Consider the following 17,357-nt stretch of genomic DNA (forward strand, 5'->3'; position numbering starts at 1 on the left):
TCAAGCTTGCAGTAATGTCAATAGGGTTTTGATAAAAGAGTTTCAAACTATTAACAAAAAGTTAGCTCCATACGAACGGCTTAATTTTAATATATTATAATAAATAGAAAATAGAATAAATGATTAAAAATGGCACAGACAATCATGATCTCAATTCAAACAGGAACATATATATACTATAAAATAACCAGATAACTTTTTGGATTACTCATATAAACTGCAGATAACCTTTATTTTATGAAATTATTGAATAAAGAAAGTTTTTCTTTCTAAAAAGCTTAAGATAAACCTAAATATTTGGGATATAGATTTTGGTTGTAACCTGTTAATATATTGTAATAATAATGTGTATATGTATATGTATGTTTGAAATGTAGTATGCACTATATTTAGTACATTCTATTAATGTGGTTTGTGGTAAAAGGTCATTTAGTATGAATATATATATATATTTATGAATTAATCCTATAGGAATCGTATGGCATACACGTTTAATGCCACTAAGGGGAGATGGAAGAACATATTGAAAATACAATTTGTGTTGTATGGAAACAAGCTTGTTTCTTATTCATCTTCATGGTGCTTTTAAGTGCACAAAATGGTTCGTTGAAATGTTTATTTATAAAATTATTATAATAATACGAAGATGTCATAATTAAGAAATAATCATAATTTATTAATATATTCAAATCTTCTACAACTTGTTTCAGTCAATAATACCATGAGGAAAAGTGTCAACATACTGGAATAACCAGAATCATCATCAAAAATATACATTACGGATACATTAATAATAATAATAATAATAATAATGTGTTTACTAAATGGTAATGTTAACAATAATAACAACAACAACAATAATTAATATTTTTACAATAATAGCATTAAAATGTGTAGTAGTCACTGATCTATATGTCATTATATAGATCAGTGGTAGTAGTACTAGTGGTAATAATAATAATAATAAGCACGTATAGTGTCTCTCCTGATACTATATAATAAACATACATGTTGTCTCTATTCTAATAGTGTCGCACTGCACAGTAATGAATTGTGTACCAATGAGCATATTTTCATTCAGGCATCATGCTGGACATCTGTGCGGCGTTGAAGGACCTCAAAGCCTCGGCCCAATCACTCTTCCTCGGGATCGTTTGCTATTCAACACTCCAGTATTGCGGCTACTGGCGGTCTAGTAACGTTAGCCGTGATCGCGTCGTGAGCTCAGAAGGCAGCTGTCAAAGCGCGGATTATTTTTGGATTAAGTGTAAACAGGAGAGCAGCGCGCGTCCCGGTGTCTCATCCACTCATCACCCGAGCGGCGTGAAGCGGGCTTTTCTGAAATGGAGGCCAGGAGGGGAGAGAGCCCCGGCGGCAGGCCCCAGGATACTCGACCATAAGGGTTAAAGCTAGCACTGTTAGCCGAGACTGCCTGCACTCGGTCGGATAAATTTCCACAGTTTTTATACTCGCCTCGCCGCGGATCTCTTTTACTTCGCTTTGCGTCACTTTGTTATTTAGTGGAAACACACTTTTTGTTCGGGGGATTAACCATTTTGTTTTTGGAAAACTTTGTCAAAGTTGTTTATTTTCCGTTACTGCATAGTTAATGCACTAAACAACAGACCTAACCACCCTCCGAGTGTCTTTAAACGCAGTATTTGACTTCCTCGTTGCACACATTTCAGTTTCACGTGCCGTTTACGCGACTCCGACAGTCACTCTGTCGTTGTTATTGTTTCGCCGCAAACCTGAGGACTGACCACAAAGCGTCCCGATGGAGGAAAATGACAACATGGACTATTTTTACCAGCAGGTTTTGCAGAAGGACGTGACCCGGCGGCTGCAGGTCGGCCCGGATCTCATAGACTACCTGAGCGACCCGCAGAGGTCCTGGGATGTGGAGCAGGACAAATCCCGCCTGGATAAAACCATGGATGAGCTGACGGGATGGGTCAACTCCAGCAATTACAAGGTACATAGCGTGTGACCTGCTTTGGGGTTTATATTTAAATTAAGTGTCATAAAAGCTGTGTTATAAGCCGTTTGGCACGTATGTTATGAAGGATGCCTGTATTGATCTGGAGTGACAGTCTTGAGCCAAACCCAGCCGTTTATTCTCATAAAGTCTATTATTGCATGCAAATCACTAATTGCATCAGGTTAACGCTATTGTGCATTCATTTCTGTACTGTTCTTTCAAACTGATTGAAAAAAATGCTAATATAACTGTATTTATGAGAAGCTTCTGTGTATGTGTTTAGGTAAAAAGTGTTCAAATAGTACATTAATATCAATGTACATACATACATTACATATTCATTTGTGTCTAGGAGAGAGTGGATTTGCTGGTGGGGGGTGTTGTGAGGATGGGGGAGGGTCGCTTGGGGTATTGTTCTGTTACACTGAGGCTGTAAAGGCACATGTCACTGCAGTTTCTACTAGTAATCCATTTACATATGCTTTTTGTTGTGTTGATTAAGAAAAGCTATTTGTGTTTGGAGATACATGCGAGTCATGTTTAAATGGCCTGTGGATGCAAGCAGAAGCTTTTATGCTGGCTCATGCTGCTGCTAATGTTCAAGGCTGAGGCAAAAATGGTCACTTCTGCAAACAGTGACACTGAAACGGGAAGCATGGAACCAAACATGATTGAGTATTGATGTTTTAAAAGCAGCTTTAGACATTCATCTGTGTTTAATCTTCAGCTGGTAGTCGTGGTCTTCAGGGACTGATGTTAATGGATGGCTATGACATCAGACTCATTGAGGCTGGATTTTAGAAATGATTGAGGGTGATTCATAAATTGGAGACACAGCTGCAGACCTCTACAAATGTATGTGGTTTGATAAATGCAGGGTGTCAAATTCTTTGGCTCACTGGTTGAAGATCTGGTAGACCGTTTTCATCTCTCCACTAAAATATTTTTGTAAATGTAGTTATTTTATTTTATTTTTAAAATTATTTAATATGCACAGTCATTTAAAGTCTTGGAGTCAGTAATTAAAAAAAAAAAAGAAATTAATACTTTTTTCAGCAAGTACACTTTAAATTGATCAAAAGTGACTGCAAAGACATTTATAATGTTACAAAATATTTATTTTTAAAATAAATGCTAATCTTTTTAAAGTTTTTTTTTTTTTTAATCAAAGAATCCTGAAAAGATACATTTTAAAATATTTAAAAATAGAAAACGTTATATTTCACAATATTACAGTTTTTCCACTGTATTTTTAATCATAGAATTGCCTTGGTAAGAGAGACATTTAAAAAATGTACTGTCCCCAAACTAGTGTAATATATATGTACTTTACAATTAATTTTTTAAAATAATTTTAATTCTTTTACAATGAATGCATAATTATAATATTTTCAAATTAATTATAAACTATTTCCAAAATGAAACGCCCAGGTGTTTTCCAGTTTTGCCTTTCAGGTGCACTCTCTCTGTTGTCCTTACTCAGGACTCTCTCTGGCTGCTTTGCCTAAAATAGGTCATAACTGGAACTTCTGGGATGTAGTGAATATTTGATTGTTTCTCTGGAATGTGAACTTCCATCCTGCACTGCCAAGAAACACACTGCAGCGATCCCACCGCAATCCTCAAATATAGTCCGTCTCACAATGTCTTATTTTCATTCACCCACTCTCACACAATAACAATAGTCCTTCTTAAAGACATAGCGCACATCAACACAAAGCTCTGTAACCGATACTGTATCAGATACCGAATAAGCAAAATCATGTGTTTGAAAATGCTGTCCTACAGTTTGCCTGCGAGAGAGGAAGAGTGAGGTTTGACGTTTTCAGCTTATTTGTCTCTTGCTTGTTTGGTGTCAGATTGCATTGCTGGGGATCGATATCGTCAGCGCATTTGTGGATCGGATGACTGATCGCTTCAGAGGTTATATCGGCACAGGTAAGCGATGTGTGCACGCTTGTTGCTTGTTCCACTGAAGTCAGAGCTTCAAAAAGGTAGCATTAGATAAAGATCTTCTCCATTGCATAGCCTAATCAGCAGAAAGGGGAATGCCAGGATGACTTGCCATGTATATGACACAATCCACAGACTCAGTGCTTGTCTCTCAGCTGTTTGAGCCCCGCCTCCTCCTGTTACCACGGGAACGGGTTGTTATGATTATAACAGATGACCCCCCTCACTCATCATACCTCATTCATCTGAAAACATGGAACAAACGGAGTATAGAGAAAGGAATGAGATGACTTCACACAAAAAGTCTGTTTGAGTCTGCCTGGTGTACAACAATGTAGAACGTGACAATAACAAAAAAAAGTAGAAAATAACATTTCTGGTAGACCAAACAGATAGTTTTGTCCCCAATTCGCACCATTAGTTGAGACTGTGTTAAAGCTTTGGGATGCTCAAAAACATATTTGGGGGGGAAAAGTTGTTTATGTTTGGTTTACAAATGGTTGTATTTGCATATTGGATTCTGGGATCAAATCATCAATAATAATTATTATTATTTACAGTAAAATATTAAATTCATAATATATTACTATTTATTACTATTGTAATGTAAATATTGCAATAGAAATTTTTCATATTATTTATTCCATTTATTATTAGCAGTAGTGTTATAGTCATATTGATATAATTACAAAATATGGGACCGTACAAGCAAGTACAGCAAACCTGGAGCTTTTCTTTGAAAAACATTGCGTTTTAAATTGTGCAGCCCTGCATTTTTAGATGACCTTTTAAACCTCTTTTTCGCTTTTTTCCCCACTCAGTGGTGCCTGCATTAGTTGACCGTTTGGGTGATGCAAAGGATCAGGTTCGAGAACAGGCACAAGCACTCATTTTGAAGCTGATGGAGCAGACGGCAACACCCATGGTGAGCTAACTGTACAGCGGGTGGGCAGATCATCACACCCATTCATATTCATACAGACAACAAAACCATAAAGCCACTGTCTAGATTTTGTGTGTGTGTGTGAGCTGCTGGGTGAATAGAATCAAATTTAATCCCTTTTGCCAGTTACTATTGCCAGTGATTCATCATTTCCTTCATAGCTCATCTCATTCGCTCTCTTTTTTTGCAGTAATGGATATGTAATGAACCAGTTACACTGTTTCTTTTTCTCTGTCTCTGTGTAGTATGTTTGGGAGAGGCTGTGTCCTGGCTTCAAACACAAAAACTTCCGCAGTAGAGAGGGACTCTGCTTGTGCTTGGTTGCCACACTAAATGCGTAAGTCCTTCATACAATCCCATACATTCTCACTTTGTAAACAAATCCACATTTTTCCTGGAAATCTTGTCCAACAGGGGGCACTTGTTTTCCATAACACAGTATTTTGATGCAATCAAATCCCCTGGGTTTATCACTGATAGCATCTCAGACATTGCAACCTGTTTTGACATCTAAATTCACTGATATTTAGATGCAATCTACAGACATTCGCTCATACAGGTTCCTTGTCTGTCACACATTGTAAAAAAACTCGGCCCACTGAGGTAATCCTCTTACCTGCCTGTATCGATACCAGGATGGTCAGATTAACAGATTAACATTCTCATTGAAGCACTCGCATACAAACAAAACTAGTTTCTCAGTAACATTACTCCTCACTGTTGACACAAAAGAGCTGTCACATTATCTAAAAAGCCTTATGCTACATTGTTATTGTAATAATAATATGTTGTGTGCAATATAGTTTGCTTTAATTACAAAACAAATTTGAAATTGCTTTGGGTTTTGTATTACATTATGGGTAGTTCAGCCTGAAATGAAAAATTCTGTCATTGTTTACTCAACCTTATGTCGTTCCAATTTACTTGTTGGACTTATTTTGAAAAATGTCTCAGTGTTTGTTTGTTTTTTTGTCCATAAACTGAAAGTCAGTGGGGTTCAATGCTTATTGACAACAGCTGGAGCATGTATTTTTTAAAATGCAAAATAAGCTTATGATTCCAGCTGTGTGTATATACATGCATGGTAATTTGAACTTGCTGTGAACTGTTTGTTTCTCTGTCTCTCTCTCAGTTACGGCGCTCAGCCCTTGAGTTTGAGTAAATTTGTTCCACATCTCTGTTCGCTAACAGGAGACCAAAACCCCCAGGTATGAATCTGAGTCTGTGTATGTTTGTAATGCTTGGAATGTGTGTGAAAAAGTAAAGCGAGTTGGGTGCACTCTCTGTTTCTGTCCTTTGTGTATGTGTGTGAGGGAGGGAGGGAGGGAGGGAGGGAGGCAGTCCGCACTAATGTTAGGTTTCTAGACATGTACAGCTGCACTGAAAGTCAGTGGGGTTCAATGCTTATTGACAACAGCTGGAGCATGTATTTTTTAAAATGCAAAATAAGCTTATGATTCCAACTGTGTGTATATACATGCATGGTAATTTGAACTTGCTGTGAACTGTTTGTTTCTCTGTCTCTCTCTCAGTTACGGCGCTCAGCCCTTGAGTTTGAGTAAATTTGTTCCACATCTCTGTTCGCTAACAGGAGACCAAAACCCCCAGGTACATGTACAGCTGAGTTCAAGCTCCCGCTGGGCGAATGTTCCACTCACAGAGAAGAGCATTAGATTTAGAGGCTGAGATTGGGAGAAATGAGAAGAAGAGAGATCTTTTAGAAAAATTGGCTGATCAGTCCCAATCGTTCCTCTCTTGTTAGAAATAGATTAATGCAAGTATGCATTCAATTGATCAAAAGTGACAGTAAGGACATCTTTAATGTTACAAAAGTTTTCTATTTCAAATAAATGCTGTTAGTTTGAACTTTCAACAATGCTAACATGGAATATTTCTTAAGCACTAAATCAGCATATTAGAATGATTTCTGAACGATCATGTGACACTGAAGTCAAGTGCTCCTAAAAAGAAAAGTAAGCGTAGAGCCCTGATCATTACGTCTCAAACCCACTCACGTGTTATACCCACACCACAGTTGTGTTGACAGTTTCAGGAATGGTATAATTACTCCATGAGTCAGTTTTAATGACTTCGATCTACCAGATTGTTTGTGCACATCGTGGGCGTATTGTGGGTGATTTATTATGAAGAATTGTACAAATGGCAGCACATTCACATAGATTGGACACACCTATATTTAAAGGAGACTTTTGCATGTGGTAATTGTGTTTAAGTTAGGAGTGCTGCTCATTTGTGGTTCTTGCTAAATACCAGTGATTTTAGGTATGACCATTAAAGGAATAGTTCACCCAAAAATGAAAATTTTAAAAAACTTGCTCTCCCTAAGGCCATCCAAGATGTAGATAAGTTTGTTTCTTTATCAGAACAGATTTGGAGAAATTTAGCATTACATCACTTGCTCACCAGTGGAGCCTCCTCAGTGAATGGGTGCCGTCGGAGACATCACCACGATAATCCACAATTAATCCACATAACTCCAGTACATCAGTTAACATCTTGTGAAGTGAAAAGCTGCACGTTTGTATGAAACAAATGCATCATTAAGACTTTTAGCTGTAATAATAATGATAATGCTTCTTCCAGTGAAAACGTCCATCCACTGTTGTCCTCTCACATCAAAATCCACTGGGATGTTTGTTTACATCAGATTTGTTTTGTTTTGGACTGTTTTTGGACACTTGTGAATGGTGCTTTATCTGTTCAGATTACTTTCCTGTATCAGGAGATATGACTTTTTTTCACTGAAGAAAGCAATATTATGGATAGAAGACTTTGTATTTTAGTCGGAAGCAACAATTTGAAGTTAGGCCTTAATAGTGAATTTGTTTATTACAAACACACAGCTTTTTGCTTCACAAGAGGTTAATTGATGTACTGGAGTCATTTAGAATACTGTGATGATTTTATCAGTTGTTTGAACTGTCATTCTGACGGCACCCATTCATTGCAGAGGATCCACTGGTGAGCAAGTGATGGAGTGCTGAATTTCTAAAAATCTTTTCTGATGAAGAAACTCATCATCATCTTGGATGGCCTGAAGGTTTTCAGCAAATTTTTTTTATTTTTGGGTGAACTAGGCTATTCATTTAAATATGACAGCATAACATATGCATGTATTAGCGCAGTGTTTCCCAACCTTTTTTTAGTCGCGGCACCCTTTGGAAATTTTAACAAACTTGTGGCACCCTACAAAATTAATTTTGTCACAATATTTGAATTTCTAACTTCGATATGATCATTTGAAAAGTATAGATATTCGGTACAACAGGGAAGAACTGCAGAATATAATGTCATACAGATATTTTTAATATTATTTAAAAAATTTAGTATTAGTATAAATTTAGCAGTAGCACGAGATAGCTTGATTTCAAACTTTGAATTGAATAAAAAATGACAAGTAAGCAGTCAGTAATAAATTAAGAACAAATAAAGAAATTAATAATGATAGCACAAATAAAAAATTGGGTGCCGCGGCACCCCGGTTGGGAAACACCGTATTAGCGTATAGCCTATTTATTTTTTGAGTGTATTTTATCAGATTTGAAATACATATATTTTTTTTACATCTACACTAGACTACATTAATACACTAGAGTGGACATTTCTGTGTTTGCAAAAAATCTTGCATGTTTTTATTCACAACTTTTTGTAAATCAGAACCTATGAACATTAATTATCTTTCCACACAGAAGTCATTGAATGGATTACTTGACCATTTTCTCTTGAGTTGAGATCAGCCTTTTGATTGAATAAAAGAGCACAGAAACGGCATTAGATTATTACAGAACTCGATTTATTAGTCTGTCTTTGCAGTTCTATTGAAAATTTCAGTACATGCACTCTATTACAGTCTGAACATTCTAAGCAGGTTATTTGTAATCTTTGTGATACGTGTACTGTATACATTCCAAGAAATTAACTCATGGGTTTCCTGTTATAGAATGATGACAGTCTATTTACATTGTTTAAAAAAGGATTCCTTATAATCTGATAAAATCTTGCAGGCTGACATCAGTGTGCACCGTTGATCTGTGGTAAATTGAGTTATTGAAGACTGTGTCTAATGTCTAATACTCCTGCATTCCTCTCTGTCTGATGTAAGATCCTTAAGGCGCTTGGACAGACTCCATTGGCTGCATCTTGACATCAACATTTCATGATCAGTTTTCTAATGCCAGTTGATGATGCTGAATCAAGTTTTTTTTTTGAATATAATGGATTCATTTCTGGAGGAATCTATGTTGTTGTTTTTTTTTCCTCTTATGATTTCATGGTCCTAGATTTTGGCACTTTTGCACTATATTAATTCTCCCAGGAGTCAGATTTAAAGTTCAGAATGATTCATGTTTAGTAATCCAGATGTTTTAACACAAACTGAACTATATGGGGTCTGCAATGACCCACATGTTCCACCTGGTTTCCATAGCTATGGTATGATGTGTCAGATTGTCTGGTGTGTGACATGGTTGGTTGTGACTCTGACACATTATCTCGGACAATACTGCTGGTCAAGAACACAAAAGTTCATGTGTCTGCCTTTGCGAAAGATATGTGAAAGTCTATTTGATTTGTAATTTGTGCATTTTCGTTGCTTTTTCTAAGGGTGCATCATATTTTGGCTGAAAAAAAAGCTGATATATATTTTCATGTTGTTAACAAATACCAATACATTTCTGAAAATAATGTTCATGTAAATTAATTATACATATATGTATGTGCGCACAAAAATATTTTTATATATTTTTTGTTTAAATTAAAAAATTTATATATGCACAAATATATTTTACTTATATTTAACAATTTAAAAAATAATGTAGAAAAATATAAATCAATACAACTGCAACTTTAAAAAGTCATTTTATATACAAAAAAATCTATCGAGGCATATAATGCATATTAAATACTTCTGTATAGTTGATTTATATCTGATTTGAATTTGTTAATAATTTATACATTTTGCAGCATCGACACTGTTACTGAATTAATTTGAATCCACATTGAACTGACTCAAGCTGAATAACGACACTACTGTCTTCAGTATAGCTGCTTTACAGCAGAATTTGCCTTATGTTTAATAACTTTGCATCATTAATTCTGTTATTTTCCTGTTGAATACTGTGAAGCTACTTTGAAACAATCTGTATTGTATAAAGTGCTATATAAATAAAGGTGACTTGAATATTAGGGCTAAGTGATATATTAGTATCTTTATTTTTAATTAAAAAAAAAGCTTAGTTAAATTAGTATAGAATTTTATTCATCTTATTTATTTTATTAAATTAGTATTTTATCTTATTTAGCATTTATCACCCAGGAAACGAAAATGATTTTTTTACTGCTCATTGTATCAAAAAAAAAAAACTAAATCGGTCCAATAAAAAATGTTGTATAACAAATATACATGATTTAGTAGAGAGCATTTGAGTTCCCACTTTCTTTCTGCATGTATAATTTTGTGAGGGTCCGATGTTGTTTGTCTTTTACACTTTGCCTTTGGAATCCTGTTGCATCACATCACATTGATTGATACGATATGATCTGATCCCCCACACTCGAGGGTGGGCACACAAGCCCAAAAATCACTCTAAGCTACTGTACATACAAACACTGTAATTCCGTGTCTGCGCTGCCCTCATCTGACCAAGAGATAACGGCTACAAGAAAGGACATGCATATTGTTGACATAAATATGGTTTGAAAGGACAGGGCCGCGAGCTTGGGGCCATGTCAGTCAAAACAGGAAGGAAAGAGAGCGAGAGGGCAATCTGAACCGACTGAACCAAGGCAAGACATGGGGGTCAGCAGTGAGGAGAGGGGGAATGCGATCAGTGCTTAAGTTTGTGTGTGTGCGCGCGCCCGTGTCTGGAAGGGGGAGGGGTGGGAGCCCTGTCTCTGAGCTCCACAGCTTTAGCCCCTCCCACTGGTGTGTGTTCCAGACAGGAGGTTATGTAAAGGGGAATAGAATCCTTGCGCTGTCTATCTCTCACACACACATACACACACCGGTGGGCAGTTTCTTAGATTTCCGTGGCACAGACACACGGCAGTCGAGTCTTTTCAGCGCTGCTCGGCCACATATGAAGGGCAGTATGTCTGAGCAGGTGGGTGGGACCTCGCATGCCGTCCCTCTGTACCCTTTTCTCTTTCTTCCTGTCGTCGCATTTTCTGTCTGTCTTCTCGTTCTTGGCTGTTCATTCACTTTCTCTGTTTCATTGCATTTTAGCCTCTTGTGTCATAGAATAGAAAGAGCAGAGATCCTAAATCGGTTGCGTTAATAGGGATTGATGATGTGTGTGTGTGCGCATGTTTCTGCGTGTGTAAGAACATGCCAGATTCGTCTGGACTGCAAGCGCTGCGTCAAGCACACACATGCAACATCTCACATGTGGCCTTGAATGTGCATTTACATGCAGATTGCATGTGAGAAAGTGAACGTGTGTATGTTATTGCAGGTTAATACGGTCTGACGGTATGCTGGTCCAGCACATTTATCAAATATCATTTAGTCTCATGCAGGGTGTAAGCATCATTTGTAGCTGCACTTTAGCATTTGATCTGCTATACATTGGGCCGGTGAGGGACAGTAATTAGGCTGCGGCGTCTTGTTAATTGTTCGTTGCACTGAAAATAGTCCTGGCAGGCACTTATATGATAGTAATTAAGCGATGACTTTTAAGTGCACACTGCAAATGTGCTGTGTTTTAAATTTTGGTATTTTTTTGTAATGCATTCATTTGTTGCAATGTTTATCACTGTGCTTGTGGTTCTTCTGTGTGGTATTATTTTAGCCTTCACATATTAATTGCCTTTTAATGCATATCTTTATGGCTAAAAAGTTTTTTAAGCTTGAAGGAAAAAAGTAAATTAAAGGCCTTTAAAGCTACTTAGCAGAGGATTTTCTGTGAGTGGCGTTGGTTGGGCTCTGACAGTGGTGCATGAACGTGTAGGCAGACATGTCTGTATCTGTTTCTGTTTTAATCAGAAGCAGCATTATTGTGAAGGCCTTTGCTGCAGTTGCCACCGTTTTATTCTGTTTGAAGTGTGCAAGATGTGTTTTACTTCAGAAGGCCTTTTTGTTGTGCAGTGAAAGTGAATGAAATACGTTTATTGCATTGTCATTACACTGTACCATCCCATGAAGGTGGGTGATATTACAAAAAAGAAAAGAAATCCTCGTTTTTTTGAGCCTTTTGTTGATATTCAGTATGAACACTACCATTCAAAAGTTTGTGGTTGGAAAGATTGTTTTTAAATGTTTTTTTGAATCTCTTATGCTCATTCAATTAAAAAAAGGACAGAAATATTATAATTTAAAATGTTTTCTGTTGTAATATATTTTAAAATGTAATTTATTCTAGTGATGATCCTTCAGAAATTATTCCAATATGCTGATTTGGTGCTCAAGAAACATCACTTACTATTATCAATGTTGAAAACAGTTGTGCTGCTTAATATTTGTGGAAATAAGAATTCTTTGATGAATAGAAAGTTCAAAAGAATAGAATGTATTTCAAAAAGAAATCTTTGTAACATTATAAATCTCTTTACTGTCACTTTTAATAGATGTAATGCATATTTGCTGAATAAAGTATTCATTTATTTTCAAAATCCTACTGACCTGAAGGTTTTGAACGGTATTGAATCTTCCTACTCGGAGAAACCATCATTTCAATTAAGTAATAAATAAAAAGTAATATTTACCTATGTATTTTTTTACTAAAACATTTGATTCATGAAAAATGTTGTTCACTCATGTCATCTTTTTGAGTGATGCCAAGATTGAATCTTTAAATCTGAATTTTAAATTGATTAATTTAAATTGACTGACAAGTTGGGCTGACTAAAACATCTTTAACAGTTGCGTACTTGTAAGAAAAGTAAAGGGCAAAATAAAAGCACATTAAAAATTCTTAATATTCATTGTTACTTAATTGTATATCGTCAGCTAAATTATTGTGTATATTTGATATTGCCCACATTTACACTTCATAATACCTTTGTTTGTTTTTTTCATAATACCTTAATTTTTCTTGCTTAAGATGGCAAGTTATGACTAAAATATTCACATTAAAGTTATGTGCTGTTTATTGAGATTGTGTATTGTTTTAATAGTAATCTCAAACCATTACTGTTCTGTGTGTTTCAGGTTACAGACCATTTTAAGCCGTTTTGATGAAGTACTGAATTCGGGGAACATGGCTCTAAGCCTGAGTCAAGGTAAGTTAACTTTACCATGTTTGTTAACTCGCTAAATCCTGTTTGCAACACTTGTCTCCATTGGCTTCAGTTACAATGCTAATATTAGTCTTTGTCAGTGTCTTTGACCACAGTACTGAACATAAGCCTTTCACATCTGAGCCCCAGCTTTAAGCACAATGCTACTTTCATCTAAATGCTAATCCTCATGTTTTTCATTACCATTACTAGAGGGTTAACATCAACATAAAGTGACTGGCTACATCTAAATGCTGGATTTCTCGGTGTCCCTTCGGTCTCCAGTGAGTTAGATTTAACGTGAGTGTTGGTATCTAAATAAGGGAGATGGTGTCAGACTTTCACGGCCTTGGAAATCTCCATGATGTGTTTGGCATATGTCATATGATGGAAGAGCTGGATCTCCAGGTGGATCGCACTGTGCTGCTCTTTTCATGCCGCTCACATTTGGTTGTGGTGTAGAGTTGTTCTTATATAGTTATGTGTTTTACAGTGACTTAACAAGCTATACCATGGTTGCAGCTGTTGACTTTATGGGGATAAACATGCGTTTATACTGGTGTTTATGGGTTCAGCATTATCTTTGACTTGAGTGGAGGGACATGGAGGATTTCAGATTAGTGAACAATCAAATTGCTCCGTATTTGTACCATATCGTAGAGGCTTTTTTTGGGGGGGGGGGGGGTTAAATATAACCAATTTTTATATTTAGATTGTTTGCTATAGTTTTTTAATATAAATTTTAATCTGAATTATTTAACAGTGAAAAATCATTCAAAATAATTTAAGTTAAAGGCAAATCTTAAAAGTATCTATTTTTCATACTGTTCATTATAATATGATGCCTACATTTGCTGGTAACCTTTACAGGATGAATAATAGTTTTTAAGTGTTAATCTTTAATTTATTTAAAAGTAATATTAATAGAAAAATATTAAAATATTTGAAAAATATTAATAATATTTTTTGACATATAAAAAAGATATTTATTGTTTGTTTATCAGTTAAACAGCATTAAATTAATTTTATAATTGAAGTAATTTAATAATTAACAATAAAAGTAATTGATAATAATTTAATGTCATAATATCGATTTTTACATACGGTTGCTCCAACCTTGAATATTGAGTACATGCTTAGTTAACAGTATAATTGAGTATATGCCGTGTTTAATTCTTTAACCAACTTTTCCAGTCACCTCTTCCTTTGTCTCTGCTTGTTAGGTCTTACCTGAATTATTTATTATAGTGCTTCATGTTTTGAAACATTTACTTATGTTGCTTGACCTTTGACATATGTGAGTTTGGGGTGTTATTTATAACTGTGGAGGACCTAATGACCCTTGAGTTTGTAAGTATCTCTTGAAGTAGTAACTAGCTAGCGACTACTTCTTTGTTAATAGAACTCCAAACCAGATTTAAGACTTCTCCTCTGCTGCTATAGGCCATTAAATGGATAAAAACAGATTCCTATTGGTCTTCGAGACCATGCACATTTCAACAATGTCTCCTCAAAAGTATTGGTGAACTTCCAAAAGTGTTAAACTGATTGTTTCACTTGGCTATGTGCCTTGAGATGCATCTGGCCAGAATTCAGTATAAGAACAGGAAGGGGGTCGATTGCCATGCAGCCAACTTCCTCACTAGTCATTTTTAATTTTGGCAGAAGACAAAGTAGACGACATTCAAAGAGTTTTTTTCCTACCCTTTGGCCTTGCCAATGGAGCCGCTGTGAGGCGAGGGTTATAGAGAGGGAGCTGAGAGCTGTGCCTGTCACAGCATTACTCTGACACAGCGTGACAGAGAGAGAGAGAAGGACGAAAGAAGGAGAGAGTGAAAGTGCTGCCTCTTCTCAGAAGCGTTAAAGCCATGTCTGTGGGTGACGATGGAGATGGTGAGTGCGTTTATATATTAAATAGCATAGAAATTACTGTAAGCTGTTGTGGTGTTTGTGTATATGATGTGTAGAGATGTGTTTACAAATCTTTTCGAAAAAATGAAGACAACACAGAGTTATTGTCCGGAAAATACTCTCTTCTAGTGATGATCTGCATCTCTTTCAATTCATAATGTGCATTTCTGTTAAAATGAGTATACCTACTTGTCCTTAAAGTCCAAACAATGGAGTTTAATCAGAATATATTGCATTATACAGTGGGGAAAATATTTATTTGATCCCCTGCTGATTTTGTAAGTTTGCCCACTTACAAAGAAATGAAGGGTCTGTAATTTTTATGGTAGGTTTATTTTAACGTATAGAGACAGAATACCAACCAAAAAATCCAGAAAAAACGCATTATATAAAGGTTAGAAATTGATTTGCATTTCTGTGAGTGAAATAAGTATTTGATCCCCAAGTAAAACATGACTTAGTATTTGGTGCAGAATCCCTTGTTGGCAAGCACAGAGGTAAGACGTTTCTTGTAGTTGGTCACCAGGTTTGCACACATCTCAGGAGGGATTTTGATCCACTCCTCTTTACAGATCCTCTCTAAATCCTTAAGGTTTCTTGGCTGTCGTTTGGCAACTCGAAGTTTCAGCTCCCTCCACAGATTTTCTATAGGATTGAGGTCTGGAGACTGGCTAGGCCACTCCATGACCTCAATGTGCTTCTTCTTGAGCCACTCATTTGTTGCCTTGGCGGTATGTTTCGGGTCATTGTCATGCTGGAAGACCCATCCATGACCCATCTTCAGTGTTCTGGCTGAGGGAAGGAGGTTCTCGTCCAAGATTTTACAGTACATGGCCCCGTCCATTTGCCCCTCAATGCGGTGTATTCGTCCTTTTAACCTTAGCAGAAAAACAGCCCTAAAGCATAATTTTTCCACCTCTGTGCTTGACTGTAGGGATGGTGTTCTTGGGGTCATAGTCAGCATTTCTCTCCCTCCAAACACGGCGAGTCGAGTTAACGCCAAAGAGCTCAATTTTGGTCTCATCTGACCACAGCACTTTCTCCCAAGCCTTCTCTGAATCATTTAGATGTTCATTGGCAAACTTTAAGGCAGGACTAAACTGTGTTCCACATGGACACATAACCAATCTGTGGGAGCCAGAATTCTTGCTTATTTCACTCACTGAAATGCAAATAAATTTCTAACCTTTATATAATGTGTTTTTTCTGGATTTTTTGGTTGGTATTCTGTCTCTATCCATTAAAATAAACTTACCATAAAAATTACAGACCCTTCATTTCTTTGTAAGTGGGCAAACTTACAAAATCAGCAGGGGATCAAATAAATATTTTCCCCACTAAATCTCTTTGTGATATACTAGTTATATTAGTTTCTGCGTCAGTGTGTTTTGTCCCTTGGGAGTTCAAAGTGTGACCCGGTTTCTAGGGCATTTCGTTGCCGCGGCTGCCCATTATTAGACTTTTCAGTTCTTGTCCTGGAAATTTAAGTACTCTATGAGATGCTGTGTGTCCGTTGACTATAAATTGAGCGTTTTGAGTACTTACGTTCGAGGTACGTTTTTGCGGGCTTATTGCACAGGCTGCTCTTTAGCTGTTTGTGTTTCTGGGTAAATGGCTTTGCTTCCTTTTCTCCGTAATCCTGATAACCAGATTAAATAGCCAGTTAGGTTACAGATTGACCAGTGAGGACTTAGAAATCAACACTCAATCACCCACCCACCAATAAGCAATATAATGTTAATGGCAGTTAGACTGACAGTTTGTGTTTCCAGGTCAGTTTTGAGTGAGAAATGCATCACATTAGGGGTGGGCGATATAGCCTCAAAATTATATCACGATATTTCAAGAATATTTGCGATAACGATATTTATGACGATATATAAAAAAAAAAACATGGAAAAACGTTTTATTGGTGATTGCAGATGGCAGGCAGCAGCATTTATTAGTGCAAACAAAATGAAGGGCAATTTCCATCCTTTGTGGCGCGTTAAGGCCAAAAGTACTTCGGCCATCCGCATTACGTCATTTACGTACATACAGTGCGCGTACAACAGCGCATGCGCGAGGTGAATGTTGAGACAAGAGTAGATGGTACTGCGCATTTGTGTCGATCTCGTCCGTCCGCACTCATCCACGGTTGAGTATACTTTGAAAGTAGTGCGGACGCGGCTGTGCGCGAGACGGAACGGAACGCGGAAAGTGAAGTATACCCGGGCCTTTACGGCTCCGACGCGGCCACTCTAGTCAATGCTTGTGTTTACACCAGGGGAGCTGCGGCACGTTTCAGAAGCAGCTCTCCGCGCAGCTTCGCTAAAGATATGCACCTCGCCTATT

General features: G+C 36.8%; 1 protein-coding gene across 1 annotated transcript in view; it reads left to right on the forward strand.

Moving 5' to 3' along the window:
- The first annotated feature begins 1,107 nt into the window (after positions 1-1,107).
- Positions 1,108-17,357, forward strand: part of LOC107706129 (CLIP-associating protein 2-like) — a 52,646-nt gene continuing 36,396 nt past the window's right edge. Inside the window, exons 1-7 of the mRNA XM_016509712.1 lie at positions 1,108-1,975; positions 3,841-3,919; positions 4,756-4,859; positions 5,123-5,214; positions 6,410-6,485; positions 7,603-7,613; positions 13,045-13,115. Of these exons, the coding sequence (XP_016365198.1) occupies positions 1,778-1,975; positions 3,841-3,919; positions 4,756-4,859; positions 5,123-5,214; positions 6,410-6,485; positions 7,603-7,613; positions 13,045-13,115 (631 nt within the window). The 5' untranslated portion in view covers positions 1,108-1,777. The remainder of the gene's footprint in view (positions 1,976-3,840; positions 3,920-4,755; positions 4,860-5,122; positions 5,215-6,409; positions 6,486-7,602; positions 7,614-13,044; positions 13,116-17,357) is intronic.

Source organism: Sinocyclocheilus rhinocerous, unplaced genomic scaffold (genome assembly GCF_001515625.1).
Source record: "Sinocyclocheilus rhinocerous isolate Xijiao unplaced genomic scaffold, SAMN03320098_v1.1 scaffold53, whole genome shotgun sequence".
NCBI lineage: Eukaryota > Metazoa > Chordata > Actinopteri > Cypriniformes > Cyprinidae > Sinocyclocheilus > Sinocyclocheilus rhinocerous.